Raw genomic sequence first — 23,291 nt, forward strand, 5'->3', positions numbered from 1 at the left:
TCCTAGGATAAATATAGCACCACTCGGATCGGCAAGAACACTAACATTTCTCATGCTGCAGAAAACCACAGCAGCGTACAGGAAATGGTACAGCTTGTAACTGCAGTACCAATATAGCCCTATCTGTGAAGCCAAAAATACACTCTTCATTCACAGGCAGAAAGTCAAGCTAATGACAGATCTCATTTGTTTTCTTTCCAACAAGTATATTAATCCTTCTGCCCTGCTTCTATAAGTGTGAAATCAAAAAGTATTTTGACTGTTGAGTGCTTAACCAATTAAAATGACCATCTTAATATTTATTATAGTACAACGTGTTAATAAAAATTTGAATTAAAGAATCTCCATGTAGAACCAGTAGTTATTAAAATGTCACTGGTTTTCATTTGTTTTCCTGAACATTTACTATTTCCGTATTTTACCAGTTACTTTTTTTTTTCTGTTGTCATGGTTTTTTGTTTAGTGGACGTATCAGGCCATGGTCCATGAACTGCTGGGAATAAACAACAATCGGATTGACCTTTCCAGAGTGCCAGGAATCAGCAAAGACTTACGAGAGGTCGTGCTGTCTGCGGAAAATGATGAATTCTATGCTAATGTAGGTAGCTTTTGCATTTTAAAAATTGCTTTTATATAAGAAGATCCATATTGGCTTATTAAAACAGGGCCACGAATGGGATTTGAAGTGAAAGATTGATTGAGCCATCTTATAAATAGGATATATGTCAAGAGAAGACTTGGATTCTGACCCTTAACAATATGTTTTTTGTAGAGATCACATAGTTATTTACTTCTCTCCCTTTTAGTAGCTCTTTGTGAGAATAGTAATGATATTCATGACCAGTGTCCTGGCTGAGGTCCAAATTTGGTCATTAGAATGGAATTTTCCTGCCCTTCAGTTCTGTATTCAGGATTCTTTTTTTTCAGTTTTACATTTTCTAAAAGTCGCTGGCTAGTTGATTAACTCCTCTTTCAACTTTGTTTCTCACAGAATATGTACCTCAACTTTGCTGAGATCGGCAGCAATATAAAGAACCTCATGGAAGACTTTCAGAAGAAGAAGCCAAAAGAACAGCAGAAACTAGAATCAATAGCAGACATGAAGGTAAATTAAACATGCACATGGGTCACTAATGTTTGAAACTTTGGAACTTTCCCTGTAAGCAACATTTCTGGAATCTTCTGGATCTGATTTCTACCTTGATTTATTTTGTTTGACTGGATCCATATTTTCTGTAATGCCTCTCTTTAGCAAAAAGTGTCATAATAAACTATGTGCATTCTTTCCATTTAACATAAGAAAATGCCATGTAATTGGGCGTTTAGATGCCTTAGTCCAGGCACCCCCACCACCCACCACCACCTTCTTCACACATGCCCATCCTCTGCCAAGGAATAACAGAGCCCCTGGTTGATGTTTTTCCCATGGCAGGCCTTTGTCGAGAATTACCCACAGTTCAAGAAGATGTCTGGGACTGTGTCAAAGCATGTGACGGTGGTTGGAGAACTATCTCGGTTGGTCAGTGAGAGGAATCTGCTGGAAGTTTCAGAGGTTGAACAAGAACTAGCCTGTCAAAATGACCACTCCAGTGCTCTCCAGGTCAGTCCACTTTGATGAGCACCTGCTATGTGAAAGACACTGCCAGGCAAGAGCAAGAGACACAAAGCCAAGGAGGCCCTCACCAACGTGGAATTTAGTCCACCAAGGAGTTGAGACAAGAATGTGAATGAACGTTACTTAAGATAAATATATGCTAAGAACGCACAGCACAAGTATAATGGGCATTCCCCGAGTATTTAGTCAATTAATCGCATATTCATGAAGGTATCCTCATCTACTAGAAGGAGCTAAACTAAACTCAAAAGACCTGGATTTTAGTATTGGGTTTATCACTTATTGGCTTTGTGACTTGAAGCTCTGAGCCAGTTTTCTCATTTGTGAAATAGGCATGATAAAATGGACAATTACCACACAGGGCTGGGCACCCTTTAAAAGTTGTGTATTATGGAGCCGGCATTCCATGTGGGCATTGGTTCATGTCCCAATTGCTCTACTTACTATCCAGCTCCCTACTTGTGGCCTGGGAAATCAGCAGAGATGGTCCAATGCCCTGGACTCCTGCACCCATGTGTAAGACCTGGAAAAAGCCCCTTTGTATCAGCTCAATTTGACCGTTGTGGACATTTGGGGAGTAAACCAGTGGATGGATTACCTGTCTCTCTGAATCGCCTTCTCTCTGTAGCTCTACCTTTCAAATAAAAAACATATTTAAGTTGTATATGATAATGCATTATTTAAGTCCTTTTGATTTTAAAGATACACTTATTTATTTGAAAGGCAGAGTTACAGAGAGAAGGAAAGTCAGAAAGAAAGAGAAAGGTCTTTCATTTGTTGGTTCACTTCCCGAATGGCCACATGGCCAGAGCTGGGCCAGTCAGAAGCCCTCAGCCAGGAGCTGCTTCTGGGTCTTGCCCATGAGTGCAGGGCTTGAAGCACTTCGAGGCCATCCTTCACTGCTTTCCCAGACACATTAACAGGGAGCTGCATAGGAAGTGGAGGAGCTGAGCTGGATCAGAAATAGAGCAGTCAGGTCTTTTTCTTCTTTCTTCCTTTTTTTTTTCCTTTATTTCTCTGTCAAATAAATGGATTTTTGAAATATTTTAATTAGAAACACTCTAATGTAAGAATTTGTTAGGTGATATTTCAAGATATATTTAGTGGAGTCAAAACTGTATGATAGGATTTGCAGTTATTAGGAAACGTTTCTGGAGAAGGTAGTGTTAAGATGAACCATTAAAGAATGAAGAGAATTTGGAGGAGTATTGCAGTCAGGAATAACAAACAGCAAAAGCAAGGATGCACAACTGAGCAGGAAATAATAAGCAGTTTGACCTGTGGAGAGTGGGTGTGAGGAGAAAGAGGAGATAACATTGAATTGGTAAACAGGAACCAGTTTATGAAGCAGCTTGTGAAAGGAATTTGTACTTGCTGAGGCTGGCAAAAAGATCCAGTGAAGGATCTTATATAGAAAGTTGGTTGATGACAGTAGTATTTTTAATGAAGCTTTATCTCGTACGGATGCTTTAAAGTTGACCAAACTGATGCCAGAAGGAACAAATCAGAGATAATCCCAAAGTTCCTGAGAAATGACAGAATGTGGACTCAGTAGCCAGTGAGTTGGGAATCAGGGTCTTCTGGGGGGGCCGTCATTTCCAAGCCATTTAATGGAGGTGCACTTCCTCATGGATAGGATCCTGACTCCAAAACAAATTTCCTTCTTTCCTTGCTGTAGTTCGGCTCCATTTTATAAAACAAACCAGCCTGGTATAATATTAGGAGACAACACAGGTTTTGAACCTCTAGGTTCTGGCTTATATCCCATCTCCATTAGTCAGAATTCCTTTAGGATAATTGTTTCACCTGTGCCCCGTGGGTAATGATTTCTAACTTTTGGCTGGTGATGAGGTTCCAGTGAGAGAGGTAAGTGCTGCATGTGTGATAGGTGCTTTAAAATGTCATTTCCTACCTTGGCGCATGACTTCACGGATAGGTTGTGTAACTAAAAGAAAGAAATCTACTTGCGAGTCATTTACTCATATCCAATGTTTACTATGACTCAGAGTTGTTTGTTTTTAATTTTTAAAATGTTTATCAAAATTTCCTCTGAAAATGACACCATTTTGAACATCAGAAAGATGCTAGTTGCTTTATATTTATGTAAAGTGCATAAAGCCATGAGTGTTATGACTTTATCTTCACCAAGAACTTTATACTAGTCTTATTAATTTTTTAAATGGTATTAAGCTCTTAGATAAATGTTTGGTGGAGGATACATATTAGTAAAAACTTAATAGTTTTTTATTAATAGTCTTAATAATTTTCATGCTCCTAACTTATTCCTTATATATATTCAAGGTTAGTTCTCTCCCTCTTTTATTATCTTGTTCCCTCTCTCTTTTTATCCAAATGGTACCATTATTGTTACAGAGTTCTGCATTTTATGTTTTAACTTAACCATGTGTGTCACAGATTGTTCCAGATTAAAATCTAAAGACTTTCTTTTTTATTTGAAAGGAAGAGTGACACAGAGAGATAGAAGCAGAGAGTCAGGGATCTTCCATCAGCTGGTTAGTGTCGAGAATGTCCACAGCAGTCCAGGGCTCCGCGCAGGCCCCTGAGCCATCTCCCGCTCACACCCAGGGGCTGCGTTATCAGGAAGTTGAGGAATGGAACCCAGGCTCTTTGAAACGTGGGTATCCCAAATGGAATCTTTTTTTTTAAAGAATTTATTGTATTTATTTGAAAGGTAGAGCTAGACAGAGAGAGATCTTTCATCTACTGGTTCACTCCTTAAATGACTATAGTGAGGCCTCGCGGCATGGCTTAGCAGCTAAAGTCCTAGCCTTGAACGCACCAGGATCCCATATGGGCACCGGTTCTAATCCCGGCAGCTCCACTTCCCATCCAGCTCCTTGTTTGTGGCCTGGGAAAACAGTTGAGGATGGACCCTGCACCCACATGAGACACCAGGAAGAGGTTCCTGGTTCCCGGCTTTGGATTGGTGCTGTACCGGCCATTGCGCTCACTTGGGGAGTGAATCATCGGATGGAAGATCTTCCTCTCTGTCTCTCCTCCTCTCTGTATATCTGACTTTGTAATAAAAATAAATAAAAAATAAATCTTTAAAAACAAAATGACTATAGTGGCCGGGGTGGGCCAGGCTGAAGCCAGGAGCTACACTGAAACAGGAGCCAGGAGCTTCATCCAGATTTCTCACATACAGGGGCAAGCAGTTAGATCATCTGCTACTTTTCCCAGACCATTAGCAGCGAGCTAGATCAGAAGTGGAGCAGCTAGGTCTTGAACTGGCACCTGTATGGGATACTATCGTCACAGGTGGCAGCTTAACCCGCTTGCCACAACACCAGCCCCCAACAATATCTGAACTAGGCCAAACTCCCACCCCTGTTTCTTAACCATTAAGTGGCATCTTTTATAAGGATATATAAGGAGTTGTCATTATACCGCAGCAGGTTAAGCTGCTGCCTGTGATGCTGGTATTCCACATTAGAGTGGCAACTCAAATCTCAGCTGCTGTGCTTCATATCCAGTTCCCTGCTAATGCACCTGGAAAAGTAGCAGATGGTGGATCAACCGTCATCAATGTGGCCATTTAGGGAGTAAATCAGAGAATGGAAGTTTTCTTTCTGTGTCCGTCCTCCTCTCTGTCACTCTGTCTTTCAAATAAATAAAATAAAATTTAACACATAAATCATATTGTATTTCACTTTCACCAGCTTTAAACAATACTACTACTAATAGTTTATAGTTGTTTTGTGAGACTACTAAAAGTATTCCTAGATGAGAAGTCTTTAAAAAGTTTGTGGAAATAAATAGATTTCAAATATTTTTACAAAGAAGTGTATTTAACTTTTAATTCCATTCCCAGGAGTTTTAGTCTCATATTTATCTCAATAATATAATTTTTCTTCCTCTTATTATGTAAAAACAGAGTTTAATCCTGTAACAAAATTTAAATGTTCATGTTTCTTCATAATTTTGATTTTTCCCTTTAAAACAATAGAACTAAGCTTAATCCCTGTCCAATTTTAGTATCTTTATTTGTGTCTCACCACCATATGGAAACCAGTTAGAAAGTTATTGTAATTCTTTGCCTGGAAGTTTTGTTTGTTTGTTTTTGTTTACTTAAAAATATATAATTTAAAAATATAAACTCTATTTGTGATCACTTTATGATTTTGGAACATTTTCTGTCAGAGATGTTCTTGTCCCTGGTGTTGAGGTTTTATGGGTGAGCAGTTAATTTGGAGTCCTGCATCATAAAGGGTTTCTTTGGCAGCATGATTAAAATAGTCCATAAAGGGAACTTTTGTCTGATAGTAAGTAGATGCTAGGGGCTTGACTCCTAGATGGGTTATGGCATTCCTTGGCTTGACCTTAGATAATAATGCATCATGAAGCAATGAATTGAGAGTTTTGAGTACAGATGGGGTTTGCTTTACTGAACAGCAAGTGTATCATGGTAAGAAAAAAATGCACACATTTGCTGAAATTTAACCTATAAGTTGCTGCCATTTCTAACCAGTTACCCTACAGACTATCAAAACTTTGATTTAGAAAGAAATGTACTGCAATTGAAACTTACATGTGTCCTTAGAGGAGACTCCCTTGATTAGGAATACAGCTCTCAACCCATGAAGAGAAGCAGCTGCCAAGGAGTAGTCTCCTCACCCCACTGCTGCCCAGCATGTCTTATCACAGATGTTCATGTGAAGGGAGGTGTGAGTCTATTTTTTATCCCTTTCTTTTTTATTTATTTATTTATTTATTTATTTATCCCTTTCTTGACCTTGGGTAAAAGCTCTCAAATCATACTGCTAATGTGTAATGCAAAAATACAGTAAATATCTGTTAGAAAAATGAGAAAAAGGATTCTATTAGAAGCAATGTAAAGTAAAGACTAAGAGCTTGGAATTCTGATGGCTTGGTTTTGAAAATGATTCTGAAGCCCTCTAAGCTTCAGTCTTTTTGTCTTTAAAACTTGGAAATCCTTATGTCAAAGATTGTTTTGAGGGGGTAATGAACTAATACATACAGGACACTTAATATGGTGCCTGGTACTTGCAACCTCCGACAGCTGCTAACTGTGACCATTATGACAGTTAACACTATTTGCTGGTACATCCTATTTTCTTTTAAAAAAGGGGAAGGGATGTTTCATTTTGTTTTGTTTGTTGAGAGACAGAGAGATAGGAAAAAAGAGAGGTTTCTAATCTGCTAGTTCACTAGCCAGGTCTACAAAGGCCTGGCCTGACATGGGCCAGGATAAAGCCAGGAGCTGAGAACTCCATCTGAGTTTTTAAAGCAAAAAAATGGAGTTGATCATAATTAAATTCATCTGTGATTTACGATAGTTCAAATAAAGACATATGGCAGGCACAGCATGGTAGCATGGCATGCTAATCCTCTGGCATTGACATTCCTTATGGGCACTAGTGAGTATCCTGGCGGCTCCATTTATGATCCAGCTTTGTTGGTGGCCTGGGAGGGCAGTGGAGGATGGCCAGGGCCTTGGGCTCCTGCATCCACATGGGAGGCTGGGAAAACGCTCCTTGCTTCTCAAATCAAGCACAGCTCAGCTCTGAAAGATCTCTCTCTTTCTGTGTGTGACTCTCTTTCAAAATCTTGCTTTCAAATAAGAATAAATAAATCTTTTTTAAAAAAGGTATACATATGTCATAAACATTTTTCTTTGCTGAAATGCCTCATCTTATTTTTTAGATGAAAACAGGAAAGTGGCCAGCCAGAAACAAGGGGAGAATCTCTATCAGAAAATAATTTGTTTTCTTACTGATACCTTGTGAGCAAATATTAGTTCCTTTTACAAGCCTGACCTCCAAATGTAAGATGTTTGTTGTTCTTTTCCTATTCCTTGATTAGGGCTACACTGTTGGAGTTCACTGTAAGGTTTTAAAATCCTATCATCTTAAGTAAGCAATAGTTTTCTGTTTTGCTCTTTACATGGTCATTGTTACTACGTAACAGTGTGCTTTCTCTCTTGATAGTTACCAGGCTTATGGGAAATTTAATAAGAAAAGAAAAAAATATATTAGTTTTATAATTGAGTTATATCTGCAATAAATATAACCATGCTGCACATACCTGCTATTTAATTAGATACCTCTCATTCTTTTTAAAATTTTTCTCTTCTTTGATTGATGTCCTGGAACCTCAATGTAACGTATGACTGTGTGTGTCAGGTTGAAAAGTCAAATAGCCATGAGGGAAGCAGTCCAAACTGAAGTCACAGGATACCATGGGTTCAAGGCTTCTCCAAGAGCTGATGTAGTGAAAGAGGAAAAAGAATTCAGCTTGTACCGACAGGATTCCTTTCAGAAGGGAATAAATAAGTCCAGCCAGCTCTTGGACCTGAGCCATGAGTTGGGTCCTAAAGGCTCAAAAGTAGGCAAAGTGGTCTATTCACAGTAATCAGAGGTCAGATCTGGGCCGAGTCCTCAAGGGAGAGACATGAGTCCAGCCAGGGGATCTAAATACCTGAACCAAATCTCACAGAATGGAACTGGATGCTTTCCTGGGAAACAGAGCCAGGGTCAAGATCTAAATGAAGGTAATTAGAAGGGAGCGAGTAGGAAGAGCACAAACTGATTGCTACAAATAGTCTGTGACCATGTCCAGTCCAGTGTTGAGGAGGTAAAGTTGCTTGTTTTCTCAGACTTGCTTGAAAGCTTAGAGACACATCTGAAGTTGAGGTGAAAAGAGAGTGACTGCAAGAACAGGAAAATAAAGCATTATATGGATGTGTGTATACATATATAATATATATAATATATGTATAAATATATGTTAAGAAAGTGACAGAAGAGATCCCATGTGGGATTTCCTAATGATTTAAACCTTTTTGTCAAGTTTATTGAGCTGTGTGTGAAAATTTACCTATGTAGTTAATAAATAATTTGTGCTCTGAAATATTCTTGTTCTGGTAAAAAATACTGGAACCTGTGAACACATATTCTAGATAGGTTGGATTTCATCATTACTTTGCAGACAAGTTACCCACAAAAGGGAAAAAAAAATTCTACGAACATGGGAACTGAACCTACTAAAGAGAATAAATGTCGTCCTTCTTGTTCTCCTAAGTATGGTAGTGAAACATAAACTCAGAACAGCATAATTTCTTAGAGAGCTTGCCACTTAAAAAAATTCATTTATTTATTTTGAAAGAGTTATGGAGAAAGGGGAAGAGAAAGAAAGATCTTTCATCTGTTGCTGATTTCTCATTGGATACCAGATGGCCACCATGGCCAGAGCGGAAATAGGCCAAAGCCAGGAACTTCATCCAAGTTTCCCACGTTGTTGGCAGGGGCCCAATTATTTGAGCCATCTTTTGCTGTTTTTCCCAGGCCAATAGCAGGGAACTGGATCAGAAGCAGAACAGGCAAATCAAGATCTCAGCAGCACCTGTCTGGGATGCCAGTGTCGCAGGCAGCAGCCTTACCTGATGTACCACCAGAACTGAGAGCCTGCCACTTGAGACCCGTGTGGGAGGTTCCCCATATCATCTCCATCTCTATCTGACACGAACAGAAGAGTTTTAGTCGCTGGGCATGATTGCTGTGAGGGACTAAAGAGATGATGTGTGGGAAAGCCTGCTGTGAGTGGTGGAGTGTTACCTAGATGTTGTTTCGTTTTTACCATCCATTGCCCTCCAAGGCTCTTTCCAGTCTTTTAATCCAGTCCTTTATTTTCCTCTCTGATTTCCCTGGACCTATTACAGAAACACTGTTTTCTGTCTCCCACAGTAATTCCAACTATTAATAATTCTTTAGGGTCTTTTTCCAGTGTCACCTCCTTCATGGCATCTGTTCCGATTCCTTAAAAACCAGATTTGCAGGCCTAACACAATAGCCTAGTGGCTAAATGCTTGCCTTGCATGCGTCAGGATCCTACATGGGCACTGGATCGTGTCCCAGGTGCTCCACTTCCTTTCCAGCTCCCTGCTTGTGGCCTGAGAAAGCAGTGGAGGATGGCCCAGGGCCTTGGGATTCATCTGAAAGAAGCTCCTAGCTCCTGGCTTCAGTTTGGCTTAGCTCAGGCTATTGCAGCCATTTGGGGAGTGAACCAGCAGATGGAAGATCTTTCTGTCTCTCTCCTCTTTGTGTATATGCCTTTCCAATAAAAAGGATAAATCTTTTTTTTTAAAAAAAATTGCTTTCTTTAAACTTACCCCCTCTCCCTTATTACGCTTTCAGAATTTTTGTTTTGTCTTTGCATACATGTTTCTGTAATAACACCATAAACTCACATTCTGCAAAATCATGCATTAAAAGTAAACAAGCATTATGGGGAAATAGGTTATAAGCAGATCACTTAAAATCTAACTAGAAAAAAAAATCGAGATAACTTTCTAGCCACATCCTAATTAAAATAACAGTCCTAGTTAGGACCCTAATGCAGTGAAATCCCCTGGCATTTTCACCCAGAAATAAAGTCAGTCCATCCTCCCCAGCTATATTATTGGTATTCAGATTTTCTTTACAAGAGCTTGAGACTGTTTTTTCTTATAGATACTGGTTTCATAAAAGTAAAAATACTTTTGAGAGTAGCTTTTTTTTTTTAATTTTGCTTTTTAACACAGTGAAATCATGTTGTGTCCTTTCATTTGTGTTTGCCCTTTCCCCAGACAGTTTAACCTCACAGTAATTACAGCAGTTCCTGAAACTACAGAACCAGGTACTTCTAGCAAGAAATACCTCTGAAGACTTCTCTTGTCTTCCTTTTCTCTTTCATTTTTGTCACCTTGGTAAAGCTTCCCTTTTGGGTAAAACTGATATCTTCTTCCATATTTACCACTCCCCTGGAGCTGAAGTGCTTGATCATTTTAGTACTTGGTAGCACAGTGGGTCCTGGCACTGTCATCCCCCTTCTCCATTGTCTGGGAGCCCACTCGGGACAAAAGTTGTTGCTTAACCCACCTGTGCCTCCCCAGCAGTGCTTGACATACCGTCTTAGGGAGACTCAAAATGTGCTTGTTATCTTGGATTAAAATATCTTATCTGCTTCATAATAAACACAGCTGTGCACTGTGTGGACTGTCTCCACCATGAACACTGATGTGATCTTGCCTGGCTCCATTTGCCATCAGCACCTGAATCCTACACAGTCAGTCTGGAGATTACCTGTTGCATTCTCAGCACTCTGTCAATCATATCGATACATATTGTTATCTCTGATGTTTAGATTTTTAAGGCCAAAGCCACATAAGATTTTGCCAACTTGTCTCTGTTCGACAATCAGTCACTAACACTAAACAAAGCAAATCAGCTGATTGTGTGCTGGTTATTGATTAAAGCAGCGAGAACAGTATATTCCTTGTTTTAGCAAGGAAATTACAATTTAGGCTTTTAGAGAAGAAATGAGAAATTTTGTTGTTAAGTTCATTTTTTTGTCCTAGAGCCATTACAATGGGAATATATTTGTGTTTAGATATTATCTCAGGCAAGAGGCTTTTAATGTTGAAAAGTTAAGATAGTTGGTAAATGTGTGACCTGTATATTGCCATCGAGGTAATCCTGTGCGTGAACTCAGATGTATCATTGCCATTCAGTGATTATTAGATTCATGGCCTCATGTAACAGATCTGTCAAGTCAAACGAGGAAACATCAGCTCTGTCTTCCTTCAGAACGTCAAGAGGCTGCTGCAGAATCCCAAAGTGACCGACCTGGATGCTGCCCGCCTGGTGATGCTTTATGCCCTACATTATGAGCGACACAGCAGCAACAGTCTGCCAGGACTAATGATGGACCTCAGGAATAAAGGCGTTCCCGAAAAATATCGAAAGGTAATCCGATTTAGATAATAGGTTTACCAAAGGGACCAAATCTGTTCTTTTAGTCTGAGCTTTAAGAAATAAGTCAGCCTTGCTGTTTTTATTTGCAAGAACATCTAATTGTCTTCTCGTATCTTCATTTCCTTGTTGTCTTATGAAATGAGCCTCCTGATCCCTAAGCAATAAAAGACTGTTTGTTTTGTAATAGCTGGTGTCTGCAGTTGTCGAGTACGGTGGCAAACGGGTCAGAGGAAGTGACCTCTTCAGCCCCAAAGATGCCGTGGCTATCACCAAGCAGTTTCTCAAAGGATTGAAGGTACAGACGTCTGGCCAGTGCTTCCCCAAGGGAGAACAGTTGACGTTGTCCCCGCTGAGAGCAATGAATCTGAACTTCAGCCTGTCTTGAGAATTGCTTTGATTTACACTACATCAGTTAAATGAACTCTAGCAGATATTCTCTTGATGGCTGATTTTTTTTTTTTTCCCTTTGGGTGCTATCTGTTTTGGAGCGAGATGAGCATTGAACCAAGTAGATGAGCAGGAAATCATTGAAAGTCTTTCCAGGAAGCACCCAAGAGTAAGAAGACAAATGGTTCCGTTTTTCACAGCTCTTTTACTCCATTTGTCTACAATCTAAGATTTGCTAGGTAGTTTCTCTGTGACAGAAATTGAAGATGGGGCCCGGCAGCATGGCCTAGCGGCTCAAGTCCTCACCTTGAGTGCGCCCGGATCCCATATAAGTGCTGGTTCTAATCCCAGCAGCTCCACTTCCCATCCAACTCCCTGCTTGTGGCCTGGGAAAGCAGTTGAGGATGGCCCAAAGCTTTGGGACCCTGCACCCATGTGGGAGACCCAGAAGAATTTCCTGGATCCTGGCTTTGGATCGGCATAGCATCGGCCGTTGCGCTCACTTGGGGAATGAATCATCGGACAGAAGATCTTCCTCTCTATCTCTCCTCCCCTCTATATATCTGACTTTCCAATAAATAAATAAATCTTTAAAAAAAAAAAAAAAGAAACTGAAGATGAAGTGAACATGTTCATCTTTTTATTTATTTTTTTTAAAGATTTATTTTTATTATTTTTTATTGGAAAGGCGGATATACAGAGATGAGAGACAGAGAGGAAGATCTTCCGTCCGATGATTCACTCCCCAAGTGAGCCGCAACAGCCAATGCTATGCCGATCCGAAGCCAGGAGCCTCTTCCGGGTCTCTCACGCGGGTGCAGGGTCCCATAGCTTTGGGCTGTCCTCGACTGCTTTCCCGGGCCACAGGCAGGGAGCTGGATGGGAAGCGGGGCTGCCAGGATTAGAACCGGCGCCCATATGGGATCCCGGGCGTGCTAGGCGAGGACGTTAACCACTTGCGCCACCGCGCCGGGCCTCATGTTCATCTTTTTAAAATACCATATGCTGGAAGTAGTAAAAAAATATATAGTTTTTTTTTTTTTTAAGATTTATTTGTTTTTATTGGAAAGTCAGAATTACAGAGAGAAGGAGACACAGAAAGATCTTTTGTTGGTTCACTCCCATTTGTTGGTTCACTCCAAGCAGCCACAATGCAAGATCTGAGCTGATCTGAAGCCAAGAGCCGGGAGCTTGTTCCGGGTTTCCCACATGGGTGCAGGATCTAGGACTTGGGCCATCTCCACTGCTTTTCCCAGGCCACAAGTAGGAAGCTGGATGGGAAGTAGAGCAGCCAGGACATGATCTGGCACCCATATGGGATCCCTGTGCTTAGAAGTGGAGAATTAGCCAGTTGAGCCATTGCTCTGTCCCCCACCCCCAAATTAGTTTTAATGTACTAGCCTTCCTGTTTTCCCTGAATTCCTCTGCTCTCTGAGTGTTTCCCGTCTTCTTTTCGACATGGTCCTTTCCTTGTATTTTTCCTACTTGTCATTTTACATCTTCACAGCAGGGTGAGAGTCAGTGAAGACATGAGAAAGAATCTAAGCATCTCCATTTTTCAAAATTTCTTTATAAGAGCCACACTTAAATTGCAGGATACTTTCATGAATTTGGAACATTTATAATTGATTAAAATAATTTTTTAAATCTCCCAAAATTTCTTTTTTTTTTAAAGATTTATTTATGTTTATTACAAAGTCAGATATACAGAGGGGAGAAGAGACAGAGAGGAAGATCTTCCATGCGATGATTCTTTCCCCAAGCGGCTGCAATGGCCAGAGCTGAGCTGATCCAAAGCTAGGAGCCAAGAGCCTCTTCTGTGTCTCCCATGTGGGTGCAGGGTCCCAAATCTCTGTGCCATCCTTAACTGCTTTCCCAAGCCGCAAGCAGGGAGCTGGATGGGAAGCAGAGTAGCTGGGATTTGAACCAGCACCCATATGGGCTCCCAGCATGTGTAAGGTGAGGACTTGAGCTGCTAGGCTACTGCACCGGGCCTGACTCCTAAAATTTCTATTTGAAGCAATCCTATGAAATGACTATTGAGTGTATATCTTTTTCTGATCAGATTGATAGTTTCCCCCAAATGACAGGAAGGGTCATTTTCCTCTGTTCTAGGGGGTAGAAAATGTATACACACAGCACCAGCCTTTTCTACATGAGACCCTGGACCATCTTATCAAAGGAAAGCTGAAGGAAAACCTCTATCCTTATCTCGGCCCCAGCACACTCAGGGACAGGTAAGATGACAAAGATATCAAAAGCAAGAAACACAGAGCAGATAGGAGATTTTGAGAAATGTTGGGGATTAAAAATGTGGTATCATTCTGCTACCTACTCCTTTCCCTGTTTTATTTCAGTTCTAAGAATATTTTGGTTTTACATATGTTAACCTCAGATAGGAATTTCCCAACTAAGCATGAAATGATTATTTGTTTTGGAATAAACAAACAGGTGTTTTGGAGGTCTTTAAATCATTGAATTCCGTATGTTAGTGTCAGAGCAGTTTATTTATTCCATTTAAGGTTCAGTTCTATGGCATCTGGCATTTGGAGTTTAAAACATTAAAGCCAAAAATAGATTTGCTGTCTGGTTGCCATCCAGAGCAGGTTGTTACTATTTTAGATGAGGACTGGACTTTGCCAAATGTGGCCAGCATGCACACTGAGAGACCTAATTAATAAAGGCCATTTGTTGCAAAGGAAAAAAAACATGGTTTTCATCTCAAGTATTAACTAAAGGAAGCAATTAGCTGTCATTTTAATCCAGTGATTAGTTGATTTTAGCTAAAACAGAACTTGTCCAGAAAACTTAGGCCAACAAATTCTACCGAGTTAAAAATTATGTTCTTATGTATTTTTTGGACCACATGTTGTAAAGGGCCTAAATACATAAAACTGAATCCTGTTGATAATTTACCATTGGTAGAATGCTTGTATTCTTTCAGCTAATCATCATCTAAGAGCTTGGGATGTCTTATGTCTTCTAAATATATTAAATCTCTGAAAGGAGAAAATAATTTGAGATACGTGGGTGAGTCACTTATATTGCAAAGCACATTTTTTTTTTCTCATTTTTACCTTTTTAAAAATCTCTGCAATTTGATACAAAGGGGGGGGGGTGTAGGAAATCTCTAAAAAAAAAAATCCAAGGTTGAGAGGCAGAACATCTTGTGTTACAAGGAGAGAGTACATTCATTCAATTGAAACATTCAAGGACCTTGGCATCAAGGTCCAGAAATGCCAGCTAAGCAGGAAGAATAAAAATCAGCTCAAAGTTAGTCTCTTGCCTGAGAGACTTTTTGAAAAACATGACTTCATTCTTGAGCCTTCTTATTAATGCAGTAAAACTGAAAATGTTAAATTGCTTATGAACTTTATATAAGGATAACTAATGTGGAAATTAGCTACTTCTTGTTTAAAGGGTAAAACCATGGTTTACCAGAAGAATGTGGTGTGTGTGATTAGTGCCCCACAACAAACTTTCCTAATTTGTATGATTCATTTCTCTTTTTTTTAAAGATTTATTTTATTTTTATTGGAAAGGCGGTTATACAGAAAGGAGAGACAGAGAGGAAGATCTTCCGTCTGATGATTCAATTCCCCAAGTGAGCACAATGGCTGATGCTATGCCGATTTTCGACTGCTTTCCCGGGCCACAGGCAGGGAGCAGGACGGGAAGCAGGGCTGCCGGGATTAGAACCGGCGCCCATATGGGATCCTGGGCGTGCAAGGCGAGGACCTTAACCACTGCGCCACCGCACCGGGCTTGTATGATTCCTTTCTAATGGGCGCTCACAATGATGCGTTTTCCAGCAAAATGCAGTGTTTCAGTGGTCTGTTAGCATTTGTTACTGTAAGCTAATATGTACAAAGGTAGTTCAAAAAGTTGGTGGAAAAAGTACATTGTGTTTTTTAGTTCCATTTTTCCACGAAATTTTTGAAGTTCCCTGCAATTAATAATTCCATTGCTTCCTCCCTTTATACAAAAGTATTTCTCGAACACTTCCAGCATATCAACTGTTGTTGATGCTGGGGATACAGAAGTGATAGAAAAGACTAGGTACCTAGCCTCAAGGAACTTACGGGATGAAGAGAGCAAACAAGCCAATAAAGAATCTGAGGGTGGTAAGTGCCATCAAGGAAAGTACCGGGTGGTGAAGCTGCCTTAGGAGGAAAGCCTCTCCGAGGTGGTGTTCAAGATAGACTTTAGTCACAAAGAAGAGCCATGGGGAGAAAATACCTCTTAGATGGAACTCCAGAGCGAAGGCCTTGAAAAGAGAGCGTTCAATGAGTTTGAGAAAGAGAAGAAACCCCATGTGGGTGTAATGTGTAGGTAAGTAGAGAAGTGGTTGAAAAGATGGGTCACACAGGGTCTTGTAGGCCTGGCAGAAAAGTTTTATGTTTTTGTTTTATTTTTTTTGAATTTTAAATATTATGAGAAGTGAAGCGTTTTAGGCATGTAGGTGACATGAAGTGAGCAGTACTGGAAGATCACCTTGTGGAGATGGATTACTGCAGGCAAAACTAGAAGCAGGGAGCTTACTGAGGATGAGGCTGCAGCAGTCCAGAAGAAATGAAAAGAGTTGAACGAGACTCAGAGGGATAGACTGTACAGGCTTGTTTAACGGGCCAGATGGATGAGAAAGAGTGAGGGAGAAATCATGGACAATGCTCAGGACTCGAGAGGAAGTAGAATTTTGCTGTTAAACTGGAGTTGTCTATTAAGTAACCAGGAAGAAACGTCCCATACTAAGTAGGTAGTTAACAAGATATTCGTGATATTTAAAGCCACAGAACTCAGTCAGATCAGCTAAGGAGAAAACATGAAAAAAGACAAGAAACAGGCCCAAGCCTGAGTATTGAGCAGAGGATGAAGGCTAGCAGTGGAGACTAAGGAGAAAGCAAAGACGTAGGACGGAAACTAGGAGAGCAGAGCATCCTAAAGACCAATAGGTGAGTGGTCAGCCATGCGCAGTCTGCTGAGAAGTGAAGAAGATGAAGAAAGCAAAGAAGTCAGCAGGTGGGCAACGTGAAGATCTCTGATGGTCTCAATCCCCAGCTTCACAGGAAGGAAAGTACAGGATGTAAGATAAAAATGACAAATGTATGCACCACATTTTAAGAAATTTTGTATAAAAGAAGCAGAAAAATACAGAAGAAATGCAGCAGTTTATTTGTAATCTAATGGAACATTTCCAGCAAAGAAATACAAAGATAATTTTAGAAGTTCATGAAAAACTGAATGAAAAGGTAAGTTTACTTTGGTGTGACAAAATTTTGAAATCCATGCATAGTTTATTTTATAATATCAATTCTCCATAAGGTTTTTTTTTTAAAGATTTATTTATTTTTGGGCCCGGTTTGGTAGCCTAGTGGCTAAAGTCCTCGCCTTGCATGTGCCAGTTGTTGTCCCAGCTGCTCCAATTCCCACCCAGCTCCCTGCTTTTGACCTGGGAAAGCAGTTGAGGATGGCCCAAGGCCTTGGGACCCTGCACCCACATGGGAGACCCGAAAGAGGATCCTGGCTTTGGATCGGCATAGCATCGGCCATTGTGGCCACTTGGGGAGTAAAACAGCAGACAGAAGATCTTTCTGTCTCTCCTTCTCTCTGTAACTTTGACTTTCCAGTAAAAATAAATAAAAATAGCAGCTGCAATCCCTGGAATTGAGCTAATTCAAAGCCAGGAAGCAGGAGCTTCTTCTTGGCTTCCCACATGGATGCAGGGATCTAAGGACTTGAGCCATCCTCTGTTGCTTACCCAGGCCAAAATCAGGGAGCTGGATCAGAAGTGGAACAGTCAGGACTAAAACTGGTGCCTATGTTGGGTACCAGCACCACAGGCAGGAGCCTAGCCCTGACACTGAACCCTCCCCAAACTTGTGGAAGACTCCTCTGTGCATGGATTTCAAGGCCTTTTTTATACGAAATTGATTTATCTTTAAAAATATTTATATATTTATTTGAAAGGCAGAGTTACAGAGAAGGACTCACACACACACACACACACACACACACACACACACACAGAAAGAGAGAGAGAGAGATCTTCCATCTACTGGTTTGCTTCTATTCCGATTTACAGCATGACTTTAGCAGTTGGGCTGGATCAAGCTGAAGCCACGAGTCAGGGATTCCAAATCTGGATCTCTCTCTCTTTCTAATTCTGCCTTTCACATAAATAAATAAATCTAATAATAAGTAGTAACAAAGAAAATAAAGTGGTTCCTGGATTAAGATCTCATTTTAAGATTTACTGATTTGTGGAGCTACTTGTAATGAAGTTCAGGTTGCATTTATGGATGTGGATTGTGGCGACTGGAAGAAGTTGATTGCACTGAGAGATGAGAACATTAGGTGGGTCATCCACATTGGTATTAAAGTCATTGAACATCCCGAAAGAAGGAATGAAAAGCAGGGTATTAAGCCGGAAGCAAAACCTTCAGGGATAAAAGTGAGCAAGTGAGACTGAATCAATGTAATTATGTTATGGGCTTGTTATTATTTTTTTTAAATTTTTGGTGATGTTTTACATAATTGATCAGGTGGGAAGGGTTGAGGATCGGGGGTAGTGGATGAGATCCTTGTTTACACGTTTTCTTCTGCTTCCTGTATATTGGGGAGAGGGGGATACAAGAGGAAAAAACACACCCAGTCTCCCAACTGCCACGTTGCTTGAGGGATGGGGAACTGTCACCCAGTGTCATCCTGAGGTCCCCATTGTGGAGCATTTTCTGGGGATTCTGCTCATGTGGTTTCAATAGTTCTGAAATGCTGCTGATATCATTGCCCCAAGGATGAGAAAATTCTTCCAAGGCCCGTTGGCTGTCATAGTCCACCTCCAAGTCTCCGTTGGCCCAGATATTTGCTGTCAAGCTTCACTGGGTAGTTGATCAGTTTGTTCTGCCCTCCATCCTCTGCAAACCGATGGGTGCTGTGGTCCAGCCCAGCCCCGCCCAACACTCACTCAGCCCTCATATTCATGTTATATGCTTTTAAAATGCTGGAAATTTTGAGGGAAGCAAGGAGATACAATTTTAAAACTACACTGGGGGCCAAAGAAGATCTTTGCTCCTAGTCTCTCACTTAATCCCAATTCTAAAAGTTGACCATATGGATATATTGCAAAAGTACATAAAGATTATACATCTTTGTTCTCCAAAACATCATCAGAACTAAAAACTGAGAACAAATTAACTGTTCATTAATAGTGGATCAGTCTCCTATATTAGAGTACAATACTATGAATTCCTTATTTAACCTGGCATAATACTTTATGCAGTGGGATATGAAACTTCCTGTTTTTCTTTTTCCAATATTTGATATAAAAGATGCTATTTTATATCTTTCATTTGAAAAACCGTATCAGCATAAAGGTAGTATATACATGTACATAAAAGTAAGTGTGCTTGGCTGTACATATGTATTATGTACAGGTGAATACAAACACAAATGTGTATAGTAACTATTTATGAAAATAAATAAGAAATTGTTCATAGGTGCTACCTCTGGATATTTAGATAGTAGTTAATCATATACATGGCTGTCCTTCCTGTTAACTAATGTATTAGATATTGTAATATTAAAGTAAGAATTATGATTTGTTCATCTTTGGAGCTTTTATAACATTTAACATAGTACCTCACAAGCAGTAGATGTCTAATAGACATTTGTTCTAGATATGTAGGCATCTATAACAGTTAACATACCAACATTTTAGTTGGAAAATTTTAAATCAGAGTATAAATTCAGTTTTTGCTGCCAAAAATGTAGACCCTACATTTTTGTAACCCTATTCAGTGTTTCGGTTGTGCATCTGCTTGGCCCCACTGTTAGCAATCGCCACATGGAGACGAGTCATGGATCTTAGTCATCTCTATGGTAATGTAAGTCTAATTATGGTCGAACTTTTTGGTTTTGTTGTTGTCAGAATATTAGAAAGTATCAAAGGGGATGTGGCAAGAATATAATTTTGCCAAACCAGAACACTTGGAGAAAGTTTCCAGCACTTGGCTATTAAGTTAGTGGTTAAGCTGTTTGGCACTGTGGCTACATCCACAAATTAGGTCTGATTTTTCTTCTGTACATGGGATTCCCACAAATCCTATTTCTCAGGCCATTTTTTTTTTCTGCTGAATTTTCTTGTCCCTGACTAAACAAACAAACTAAAATTTTCATTTGAAAATAAAATGGAGCTGTATGAGTCCACATCCCAGACTCAATCAATTTAGAGTGGGAGTGCTTCTCACATTTGCCCAAATTTAGTGGAATCTTTGTTTCCATAAAAACAACAATCATTTTACATTGGCCTTTTTTTTCTTTAGTAAATCCTCATAAGAACACTGCCATCTATAAATAAATTTAAAAATGTAAATTTTAGACATAAAGTATAATGATTCAGAAAGCAGATAAAATGTTGCCTTTTGAATATTTATTTTTCCACTTACCTGCATATAGAAATAATTTCCAGAAATTTTATACATAAGAATTAATTTTTTTTAAATCTAAAAGAGAGACAGAGATGTTCTGTGTGCTGGTTCACTCACCAGATGTTCACAACAGCCCAGGTTGGGCCATTCTGAAGCCGGGAGCCTGGGATTCAGTCCAGCTTCCCACATGGTGATAGAGATTCAACTACTGGAGTCATCGCCTACTGCCTCCCAGAGTATACTTTGGCAGGAAGTGGGAATTGGAGACACGGAATTGAAACTCAAACCCAGGCATTTTAATATGGGATGCAGGTGTCCCACACAGCATCTTAAAAATCACTGCACCAAATACTCTCAATATTTTTAGTTTATTTTTCCCACAAAAATGAGATGCAAATGGATAGGGTCCTGAGGTGGCGTTGTAAATCTGTACACAGACTGAACTGGCTACTGTTTTCTAATGTTTACTGTCTGCATTAATTAATACTGTTGGTTGCTATGGTGAATCCCAGAACACAGGAAAATGTGCACACAGCCTGAAACTTAGGTATTCCACGTTGGTTTGGCCATGATTTTTAAAAGATTTCCTGAACATTTTACCATTGGCCTCATCCAAGCATCTACCTTTGTAAGATTAATTGGGGAAAGAAATGAAAAGGAAAAATGTCGAAAGATTTAATTTTTTTTCCTTAGGTGTTCTTCTATAAATCAGCTTGAATAAGTAATAGGAGGCTCAAGAACACAATTATTAATGTTTTCTGAACGTAGTTATCTTTATTGGGTACACAGTTAGCCAGGCTATTCTTGTGTCTAGATGTTGTCCTTATGTTTATTTCACCTTCACTCACAGTTTCTCACCATATTTTCTTTCCTCTCCTGTAATACAAAAATACCTTGGCACAGTGAAACGATCAGATTAAAGGACTGTATCCTCCTTCAGTTTATTCCTCCTGGGGCTTGCTTTTCTTCTCCAGAAGAGAGAGGTGTGGGACAGGTGCTGTGGTACAGCTTGGGCTGCCCGCATCCTAAACTAGAACACCGGTTGCACAGTCCTGTCTAATCCACACTTTATGTCCAGCTCCCTACTGATGCTTCTGACAGGTGACAAATGATGGCCCAACTGCTTGAGCCCTTGCCACATGAGAGACCATGCTGGAGTCCCTGGCTGCTACTTGAGCCCAGCCTAGCTCTAGCTGTTGCTGCCATTTAGAGAGTAAACCAGTGAATGCATGATCTCTCTCCTTCAGTTCGTCTCTCCCTCGCTTCCACTCTGCTTCTCAAATGCAATAAATAAATCGCAAAAAGAGAGTAAGAGTCTAGAAAGAGAGATATACTCTTCAAACCAGGGATGGTCTGAAGTCAGCTGGAGAGAAGCAACTTTGTCTTTCAGGATGATATTCATTTGCCTGCCTGGTGGTTTTAAATTGAACCATCAGATCGGTTCAAGCAGAGGTGATACAATCTGATTCCTCTCATTAGTCACCGGATGACCACTGGATGCAATGGAGAAACTCTTTCTATTCTCAGTGAAATTATCTGTGTGTTCCCAGGTGTTTATCTATTCAAAGTAAATGGCATAATGGGCCTCAGGTAGAGTTGGGCTTCACCATAAGGAACACTGACCATGGAAACTCACTGTAGCGCAAATACTCATTTTCTAGGAAACAAGTAGCCTTGAGAATTTCATTATTTCTGAACACTTTAAATGCCACCCACTCCCCAATTTCCAGGTGATCTGATCCCCAGATAGTTACAATATAGAGCAAGCTGTTGTTGAAGGCTTTCTATCTCCTTAATGGCACATTCATATAACATTAGATGGTCCCCACACAGCTGATCCTGCACACCCTTAATGAACATTAAGACAGCTGTTACTGCACTTCAGATGTTCTTACTATATCAGATTATTGGTACTTTCTGGAACCAATATAGTGGAAAAATTAAAAATCAATACCCTTAGAAATTTAGTGTTAAAAAGATGCCTATTCAACATATTCATGAAAGTAATACTATGATAAAATTATAGGAACTCGAGTAAATCTTTTGAATGACAGCCAACTATATAGCTTATTTCATTTTATTTATCAGTACATTCCTAAAGATTCTGACAAGAACTGAACTTGAGTTTTAGGTGTTCATATTCCCCTCTGTTCCTGTAGAAATATTGGTAAGAATTAAAACAACATGTATCAATTGGAGGAAAAGAAGATAACCATATATTTTGCCTGAATAATCAATGTGTGCATAAGTGAGAGTTCATTATACTTGATAAAAAATATTACTGCCAAAATCATGCAGCCCCTTCCTGAGGAAGTGACTTTTCTCAGCCAGAAAGCAAAACTGGACAGTAGCTAGAAGGACATCTTATGAAAACTGGTAATACTTTTCATAAAGTTTATAAAGAAACCGGGCCTGGCACGGTAGCTTACTGGCTAAAGTCCGCGTCTTGCACGGACCAAGATCCCATATGGGCACCAGCTTGTGGCCTGACAGCCCCGTTTCTGATCCTGCTCCTTGCCTGTGGACAGGATAAGAGAGTAGGAAGTGAAAGAATTAATAGTAAGATGATGTAAAGTTTCTGAGATGATTGTACATGATTTGGAAGACTATGAGCATGCATAGCAGACAGAATAATGCTAATTCCCCAAGCTCCCAAGATGTGTGTGCTCCGATTTCTGAAACCTTCCTAGGCAAAGGGACTTTACAGATGTGATTAAGGATGTGGACCTTGACCTAGGGAGATGATCCAGGTGGGCTCAATCTAATCACAAATTCAAAAACATTGGAGAACCTTTCCTGATGATTATCAGAGAGAGATGTGGCAGCAGGGTAAGAGGCATAAGATGAAGGAAGAGGAATGAAGGAAGGAAGCCAAGGAATGCGGTAGCCTCTAGAAGCTGGGAAAGGGGGAATAAAACAGATCACTTTCTGGAAAACCAGAAGGAACATTGACCTGCCGACAGCATTCTTTAAAGAAAAAAAAAAAAGATTTGTTTTTATCAGAAAGGCAGATTTATAGAATGAAGGAGAGACAGGGAAAATATTCCATCTACTGGTTCATTCCCCAGGTGGCTGCAATGACTAGAG

General features: G+C 40.0%; 1 protein-coding gene across 1 annotated transcript in view; it reads left to right on the forward strand.

Moving 5' to 3' along the window:
• The window catches only part of VPS45 (vacuolar protein sorting 45 homolog), an 80,650-nt gene that overhangs the window by 16,282 nt on the left and 41,077 nt on the right, over positions 1–23,291 (forward strand). The window contains exons 8-13 of the mRNA XM_040998306.1: positions 464–598; positions 992–1,105; positions 1,433–1,600; positions 11,224–11,382; positions 11,579–11,686; positions 13,894–14,015. Coding sequence (XP_040854240.1) covers positions 464–598; positions 992–1,105; positions 1,433–1,600; positions 11,224–11,382; positions 11,579–11,686; positions 13,894–14,015 — 806 coding nt within the window. The remainder of the gene's footprint in view (positions 1–463; positions 599–991; positions 1,106–1,432; positions 1,601–11,223; positions 11,383–11,578; positions 11,687–13,893; positions 14,016–23,291) is intronic.

Source organism: Ochotona curzoniae, unplaced genomic scaffold, assembly GCF_017591425.1.
Source record: "Ochotona curzoniae isolate NIBS_2020 unplaced genomic scaffold, NIBS_Ocur_1.0 scaffold_1037, whole genome shotgun sequence".
NCBI lineage: Eukaryota > Metazoa > Chordata > Mammalia > Lagomorpha > Ochotonidae > Ochotona > Ochotona curzoniae.